Here is an 8,457-nt window from a genome sequence, read left to right as displayed (position 1 = left end):
AACCCGCCACCTTAGGTGTATGTGGCTGGCGCCTTAGCTGCTTGAGCCACAGGCGCCGAGCCACCCCCTGCCTTTTTAAAATTAGTGGAAACATGGGCAGTGCCTGTGGCTCAGTAAGTGGGGCGCCAGTCCCATATACCGAGGGTGGTGGGTTTGAACCCAGCCCCGACCAAACTGCAACAACAACAACGAAAAATTAGTGGAAACCTAACACATAATATGTGCCAGACATTGTTTTAAATATATCTACCCTTTGAGGCAGGAATTATTATTATCTTCATCTTACCAATGAGGAAACAGAAGCGCAGAAAGGTCAATAGACTTGGCTGAGTTTCATAGAAGCTGAGCTAGAATTCGTGGTGGTTCCAGAGATGATGCTCCCAACAGCCAATGCATTATACATTAAGCTCCTTCAAATCCTTTCATTAAACTTTCTTTTTTTTTAAGAGACAGAGTTTCACTTTGTCACCCTCAGAAGAGTGCTGTGGTGTCACAGCTCATAGCAACCTCCAGCTCTTGGGCTTAGGTGATTCTCTTGCCTCAGCCACCCAAGTAGCTGGGACTACAGGTGCCCACCACAAAGCCCAGCTATTTTTTTGTTGCAGTTTGGCGGGGGCCGGGTTTGAACCCGCCAACCTCCGTGTATGGAGCCAGCACCCTACTCACTGAGCCACAGGCGCCGCCCTTCATTAGACTTTCAAAATAGCTGATGTAGACATAGCTACGATGTGTAAACATAGTTCAAATATCAAAGTATACAATACAAAGGTATCAAATCAGTCTCCCTTCTACTCTTGCCACAATTCACCCAGCTCCTATGCACACATAACCAATCTTTTTACTTTCTGGATTATACTTCCTGCAGTAATTTTTTGCACACTCCACTCTACACAAATATGCTGTTTACTCTTTTTTCACCTCTTTTCTCCCCATAAACAGTATAACACTGTAGTCACTGTTCTGCACTTGCTTTTTAAACTTAGCAGTTAGGGGAACTTAATGTTTCCATATCTGTTTGTAGAGAGCTTCCTTGTTCTGTTAACCTACTGCATGGTACTCCATGGCAAGGGCATGTCCGAGCTGATTTCTCCATCCCACTCTTAATGGGTATTTAGGTTATTTCTAATTTTTTACTCTATTAAGCAGGACATCAGTGAACATCCCTATACATAACTTCTCAAGACACGGGCACAAAGATTTCCCCACCTTTAATATATATAATAGCAGCAGGCTCGGCGCCTGTGGCTCAAGTGGCTAAGGGGCCAGCCACATACACCTGAAGTGGCAGGTTCGAATCCAGCCTGGGCCCGCCAAACAACAATGACAGCTGCAACCAAAAAATAACTGAGAGTAGTTGTGGCAGGCTCATGTAGTCCCAGCTACTTAGGAGGCTGAGGCAAGAGGTTGGAGGTTGCTGTGAGCTGTGATGCCATGGCATTCTACCCAGGGGGACAACTTGAGGCTCTGTCTCAAAAAAATAAAAAAAATAGCAGCAGACATCATTTTCTTACATTTGGTTCAGAAAATAAATGACAGGTGTTTCCTTTCTGCAATTTAACCTTCAAAATATTTCCATGATTTTTTTCTTGCATGGTCCCACAGTGCTGGTTCTCCCTAAGTCCTAACTCCTCTTCAAAAGCCCTAACTCTGCTTCAAATGACATTTCACATGGCTCTGTTCCTCCAACCTTCCATGTGGAACTTTGGCACAGTTCCATGGCTAGACACTCCACTCCCACCCCTGCCCAATTCTAGGAATCTTTCCTTTTTCTTCTTATTGCTCCATGGTAGGCTTCTGGGATAATGAGGATTAATCTATGAGGTGTGAGGGGATGAGAGAATTCAGGACCTCCATATCACTGGTGCCTGTGGTCCCTCCCAGGCAGTGGATCCGATGTCATGGTGAGTGACTGCCGCAGCAAGGAACAGATGAGTGATTGTTCATATACCCGCGCTTCTCCAGTGTTTGGCTTCTGGATATTCTCCCAGTGCTGCTTCCTGGATTTCTGCAATGACCCTCAAAACAGAGCACTCCATACTCCTTAGAACGACCCCAGAGACGCTTAGAGGAAAAATATGTTTCTGGCCACTCTCTTAACTTCTACCTGGGCTCAACCAGGACAACTTCCAGTCTCTCATACCAGCCCCCTCTGGTTCCCTCAAGTCACTGGACCTCAGCCTTGCCTCTCTTCCTCGTAGTCAACAGCCTTCAACACCCCTGTTCCCATTCTATCCCCTTTTGACCCCATCCAGGCTCCCTCTTTTGCCCTAAGGCCCCAGGCATTCCTCCAAAATAAATTGGTGTAAAAACTGCTTGGTTTGTCTCTCTTTTCTCATGAAGGGGAGGCCGGCCTGACTCTCTCATTATAGGAGCAGGTAAGGGGCTCCCAGCTCTGCTGAGCTCTGCTTCTGCCCTGCTTTGGTATTTGGTACTTGATTCAGCTCCAGGCACAAAAAGGTGAAGAGGAAGTGGAAGCACCTGCACTCCAAAGGTGAAGGCCAGGCCAGTGGGCATTCTCGGGAGGGCTGTCAGAGCACAGCTGTGCAGGGGCTGGAGGGGAAGTCCAGAGGGCTGTGTTGGTGGGAGGGCTGCAAAAGTGGGGTGGGGAGGAACATTGAGGGTTTGTACCTCCAACTACAGCATGACCTAAAAATTAGGCTTGGTGTTATCTGTCAGAACAGAGGTCAAGGAGATATTAATGTGTGTGAAATGTGTAGATAAAGATATATACTGTGTTATCCCATTTCCATCAAACACACAGGCAAAACTCATCTAAGCTACTATATGTTGCTATAAGTCAGGACAGTGCCTACCCGAGTTAAGAGGAGTGCCTGGGAAGGAGCAAGTGAGCAACTTCGGGTGCTGATCACACAGGTGTGTAGTTTACAAAAATCTATCTCATGATATGTGCACACTTCTGAGTATTTTGGCAAGAAGTGTTTGAAAATAGCTTAGCTAGGCACCCAGTTATACTCTCAGCCGCTTGGATCATTTGAGGCTGGGAATTTGAGGCCAGCCTGTGGCAACAAAGCTAGACCCTGTTCTCTAAAAATAGAGGCCAAAAACTGTATATGGATATAACCCTAAGAAATATGTGTGTATGGCTCGGTGCCTGTGGCTCAAGTGGCTAAGGCGCCAGCCACATACACCTAAGGTGGCGGGTTCAAATCGAGCCTGGGCCCGCCAAAACAACAATGATGGCTGCAACCAAAAAAAATAGCCAGGTGTTGTGGCGGGCGCCTATGGTCCCAGCTACTTGGAGGGTGGAGGCAGGAGACTCGCTTGAGCCCAGGAGTTGGAGGTTGCTGTGAGCTGTGGTGCCACGGCACTCTACCCAGGGGGATAGCTTGAGGATCTGTCTCAAAAAAAAAAAAAAAATGAAAAGAAATATGTGTGTGTGTACATATATATATATATATTTTTTTTTTTCTTTTTTTTGGGCCAGGGCTGGGTTTGAACCCGCCACCTCCAGCATATGGGGCCAGCACCCTACTCCTCTGAGCCACAAGTGCCACCTGAAATGTGTATTTTTTAAGGGAGGGAAAGGGCCTCACTTCTACCTATGTATACATATTTACATGCATTCTCTCCAGATAAGGTGCTATCCCTACTTGACAGGTGACTAAAGTGAGGTTGACAGACTGAATAATGCAAGGGGCAGAGGAGCTGGGATTGGGCTCCCCAGCCACCAAGCTCCACTGCTTTCCAGAAAAAAATTTCTAACCCCAGCAATGGGCTGCGAACTTGGAAGGGCAGACACTTGGCTGCATCCCTCCTAGACTTCTGGTGCTCAACAGTGGGCCTAGCTGAACAGTGTGTCCAGTGTTTACTGAGTATATGTGGAAAGTTGAGTTGTAGCTAGCACTGCTTGCAATTTTTTTTGCAGTTTTTGGCCAGGGATGGGTTTGAACCCGCCACCTCTAGCATATGGGGCCAGTGCCCTACTCCTTTGAGCCACAGGTGCTGACCTGCTTGCAATTTCTCAATATTAAAATGAAGATCCAGGTGGCACCCATAGCTCTGGGTAGGATGCCAGCCACAAGCACCGGGGCTGGTGGGTTTGAACCCAGCCCCAGCCTGCTAAAAACAAAACAATAAAATAGCCAGACGCTGTGGCCAGCGCTTGTAGTCCCAGCTACTCAGGAGGCTGAGGTAAGAGAATCTCTCTCTCTTTTTTCTTTTTTAGAGACAGAATCTTACTTTATTGCCCTCGGTAGGGTCACAGCTCACAGCAACCTCCATCTCCTGGGCTTAGACGATTCTCTTACTTCAGCCTCCCGAGTAGCTGGGACTATAGGCGCCCACCACAACGCCCGGCTATTTTTGTTGCAGTTTGGCCCTCGGTATATGGGGCCGATCCCCTACCCACTAAGCCACAGGCTCCACTTGCAAGAGAATCTTTTTTTTTTTTTTTGACCAGGGCTGGGTTTTAACCCACCACCTCTGGCATATGGGGCTGGCACCCTACTCTTTGAGCCACAGGCACCGCCCATGAGGATCTCTTTTTTTTTGAGACAGAGCCTCAAGCTGTTGCCAAGGGTAGTATGCCATGGCATCATGGCTTACAGCAACCTCCAATTCCTGGGCTTAAGCGATTCTCTTGCCTCAGACTCCCAAGTAGCTGGGACTACAGGCGCCTGCCACAAAGCCCAGCTATTTTTTTTTTTCTGGTTGTAGTTGTCATTGTTGTTTGGCAGGCCTGGGCTGATTTGAACCCACTAGCTCTAGTGTGGTTGGTGCCTCAGCCGCTTAAGCTATAGGCACCAAGCCAAGAGAATCTCTTAAGCCCAAGAGATGCTGGTTGCTGTGAGCTGTGACACCATGGCATTCTATTGAGGGCAACAAAGTGAGACTCTGTGTCAAAAATAATAAATAAATAAATAAATAAACATAAATAAAATAAGGGGTATGCTCAGAGCAAGGGTCCTAAAGAATGGCTCCTCTGTTTATAACATACCCAAAAGGAAACTGGGATCATTGTGATGAGGGGCACAGAACTTGTGGCCTCTCTATGAACAAATTCCATACACGTGAAGAAGAAAAAAATGATAAAATGTATGTGGTGGATGTATGGGTGATTACTGTATAATTCTTTCAACTATACTGTGTTTTAAAAATTGTCTAATACATTCTTCTTAGTAAAGCATCACAAGAATGGAGAAGAATCCAATGTACTCAATCCTAATATGAAGCCAGTAGACGATCTAATACATACCATCATAAGAGAAAAACTCAAATCAATTTAAGGGGGGGGACAGTGGAATGAGGGAGAGGGGAGGAGGGAGGGGGATGTGAGAGTTATCGTATATAGTATAACTCTTGGGGGCGGCACACAATTATAAGAGGGGCTCTATCTAACAAATGCAACCAGTGTAACCTAATTCTTTGTACCCTCAATGAACCTGAAACAATAAAAAAAAATTGCCTAATAAAATATTGGAAAACTAAAAAAAAAATAAATATAAATAAATAAATAAATAAAATAAAATGGAGATCCAAATACCGCAGCCCCACCTGTGTACTCTGCACTTTGCAACCTGGACCCCCACACAGGGGTTCTGGGTGCCAGGATCCTTGAAAAGAACTAGGGACCAGCAGGAGCCCAGGTCCCTCAGTAGCATGACTCTGGGATGCATGTCTGAACTCAAGTTTTCCTGGGTTAAAGTTTTTCCTTTTTTTTTCGGTAAAAAAATTTAACATCAGGAGGGTTTAACTTTCTAGGTTTTGTACTGTGTGTTTATGGTTGAAAGGAGTCAGAGTCCTCATGCTTTGATCTCTGGTTAAACAGAGGGTAGAGAAGGATGTGGGGCCTTTGGGGCAGGTACAGAGGAAACCACAAGCCAAATGGAGTGGGCAAGGGCTCTGCAATCCTGTTGGAATCCCACACCTAATTAACTCTCTAACCTATTTATACCTGTCCATACCTGGGCCTGGGCCCTATAAACAATGTTGACGCAAATTTAGCCCAGTCCCAGTTTATTGGGGAGGAAAACAGGGGATTTGGAGCAGAGAAACAGACCTTCCCAGCTCCTTTCACAAAGCCCCTAACTGAGATGGGTGTCACTATTCAGTGAGGTGAAATGGGACTTCAGAGGCCAAAGGCTGTGATAAAAGAGGACAGAAGACAGGAGACCATGGGAGGGGATGGTAGACACAGTGAGACAGGGACACCAGATTGCCAAAAAATCTGCACAGAAGTCTACCCTTATCTTTTTTTTTTTTTTTTTTTGAGACAGTCTTACTATATTGCCCTCAGTAGAGTGCTGTTGCATCACAGCTCACAGCAACCTCAAACTCTTTGGGCTTAAGTGATTCTCTTGCCTCAGCCTCCCAAGTAGCTGGGACTACAGGTGCCTGCCACAATGCCTGACTATTTTTTTGTTGTGGTTGTCATTATTGTTTAGTTGGCCAGGGCTGGGTTTGAACCCACCAGACTCGGTGCATGTGGCTGGCGCTGTAACAACTGTGCTACGGGTGCCAAGCCCAACCCCATCCTTCTTGCTGCAATTCAGTCTGGTACTAGGTCTTAGAGGTAGATGCAAATAGAAGTGGCAAGTCATCAGACAGAGGGGATAGGAGATGAAAGAACACTGAGATGATGGGAAAGGGATGAGAGTTAGGTCAGCCTGGGCAGAGTCCACACTTGAGATTCTTTCCTAGGAGGAGGAGCAGAATCAGGGTTCAGGAGAGAAATTAAACCAAAGCCACATAAATGCTGGAGTACAAAGGAGGGAGACCTAAAAAATCATAGTGATCAAAATAATGTGAGTGTTCTCTGAGAGGGCAGTGCAGGATGCTGGGGAAGTTAGACAGAGATGCTGGAACAGAGTGGAATCTGGGAAAAGTCAGGTGTCAGAGCCCAGCCTGGGGAAGAATCAAAAGTCCTGAACTATTGAGGAACAAGTACATGCGGCGCAGCGCAGCAATGGACAAGCCCAGGTTCAGGGACAGGGAGGCCAGAGGGTCCAGGCCTTCAGGGTCCTTCCCAGTACTGACGCTGGGTAGGGGCAGTGAGAGGTTGAGGGCCTGGTAGAATCGTTGGATTTGGGAGTTAGACAGTGGCAGAAGCAGAGGCTTATCAGAAGACTCAGGCAGGTAACTCTGGAGCTGGGGGCTGTACCAGGAATTGCAGTAATCATACTGGCAGCACTCAGCCCGATACCAGTACTTTGGGAAGTAGGTATTACGTCGTTCTTGGCAGTGGTAGGAATTGTAATGTCCACAGCCTCGGATGGTGAAGCGAACCTTGACGTCTGAAGAAGAGGGAACAGGTAATAAGCCCTGCTCATAGCTTCCGGTAGTTGCCAAACCTGACACCCCTACCACTGACTCTCCTCATCCCTTACCCAAACCTGACTTCTATCCCAGACTCCTTCAGAAGAGGCTAGAAAAGTTAGCTCAGCTGGTTCCTCAGAACCCCAATCTCTCCTTCCAAGATTCCTGTTTTCTGTACTGCAGGCCCTAACCAGCCCTCATTTGTGAAAGGAGAGATGAAGCCATAGGCTGCCCCACCAGCAGGACCTTTCTAGGACTTTACTCACCATAATAAATGGAGATCACCATGCATGGGGATGAGCTGCTGATGGTGCACTTCTCCGAGCCTGAAATGCACCCTACAGAAGAGTCTTCTAAGAGGCAGAAATGGCAGGTCCGGACCTCAGGAGCAGGAGCTGGGGAAGCAGAGAAGGAATAGGAGCACTGGCTCACTTCTAAGCCCCCTGCTTGTAGGAACCCCCTGGGGCCTAGCTCCATCCCCTTCCAGGACTCGACACCCCTGCCACCCCACCCCTGGGCCCTACTTACCTTTTCCCACTGCGAAGCCCAACATGACCGACACACCTACAAGTACATGGGCCTTCATTATGGAATTCTGGGGAGGGCATTTCCTGAGAGATCCCCTAAAACCCCACATTCCCATGACCCTGCTCCTTAAATCCTGAGCTGTAGGGTGATTTTGACAGGCAGACTGAGTAGGAGCTGCTGTAGCAGAATTATATTCCTGCCTGCGGCAGGATCCTGGCTTAGAGAGAAAATTATTAACTTGGCAGGAGGGACAGCATGTCCTCACCCACAAAGTCTGGTTCCTGAGCGTGGGAGCCATGGCCCAGACAGGTGTTATACCTGAGTACCATCTAGGGCTTTATCCAGTTGTCTTTGTCTTGCATGCTACTCAAAGGTCTATCTCTTCCCCTGAGTTCACAGATTAGTCTATCTTTGACACCATCTGCTGTCCTCTCCACACAACAGGGCCAGTCTCCACTGTGCTGGGATAAGCTCAGGAAACCAAGTGTCCCTTATCCTTCTGAAATGAGAGCAGCTCAGCCCCCCCAGAAGGGGGCATATGAACACCACTGTACAGCAATTCTGGACCTTGTCCCTTCTGTCTCCATCCCTTATAATTTTTTAAAAATAAATTTACAATTTTTAAAAATTATTTATTTATAATTTTTTTTTTTT

General features: G+C 47.1%; 2 protein-coding genes and 1 non-coding gene across 3 annotated transcripts in view; 2 read left to right on the top strand and 1 right to left on the bottom strand.

The window, feature by feature from the left end:
• Window positions 1-2,045, top strand: part of LY6G5C (lymphocyte antigen 6 family member G5C) — a 5,668-nt gene extending 3,623 nt beyond the window's left edge. Inside the window, exon 3 of the mRNA XM_012804785.1 lies at window positions 1,882-2,045. Within this exon, the coding sequence (XP_012660239.1) occupies window positions 1,882-2,045 (164 nt within the window). The remainder of the gene's footprint in view (window positions 1-1,881) is intronic.
• A 2,858-nt stretch (window positions 2,046-4,903) lies between these two features.
• On the top strand, window positions 4,904-5,032 carry LOC111725141. The gene has a single exon (XR_002773280.1). It is a non-coding gene; the product is annotated as a small nucleolar RNA SNORA11 (small nucleolar RNA).
• A 1,408-nt stretch (window positions 5,033-6,440) lies between these two features.
• Window positions 6,441-8,457, bottom strand: part of LOC100966880 (casein kinase II subunit beta) — an 8,855-nt gene continuing 6,838 nt past the window's right edge. Inside the window, exons 1-3 of the mRNA XM_003789012.3 lie at window positions 7,804-8,356; window positions 7,542-7,670; window positions 6,441-7,253 (exon numbers count right to left, since the gene is read on the bottom strand). Of these exons, the coding sequence (XP_003789060.2) occupies window positions 6,853-7,253; window positions 7,542-7,670; window positions 7,804-8,101 (828 nt within the window). The 5' untranslated portion in view covers window positions 8,102-8,356 and the 3' untranslated portion in view covers window positions 6,441-6,852. Of the gene's footprint in view, window positions 7,254-7,541; window positions 7,671-7,803 lie in introns of the transcript that reaches the window.

Source organism: Otolemur garnettii, unplaced genomic scaffold (genome assembly GCF_000181295.1).
Source record: "Otolemur garnettii isolate 467f Iridium unplaced genomic scaffold, OtoGar3 scaffold00031, whole genome shotgun sequence".
NCBI classification, from domain to species: domain Eukaryota; kingdom Metazoa; phylum Chordata; class Mammalia; order Primates; family Galagidae; genus Otolemur; species Otolemur garnettii.
Note: the sequence above shows the minus strand (reverse complement) of the source record. Positions and strands in the feature narration are given on the sequence as shown.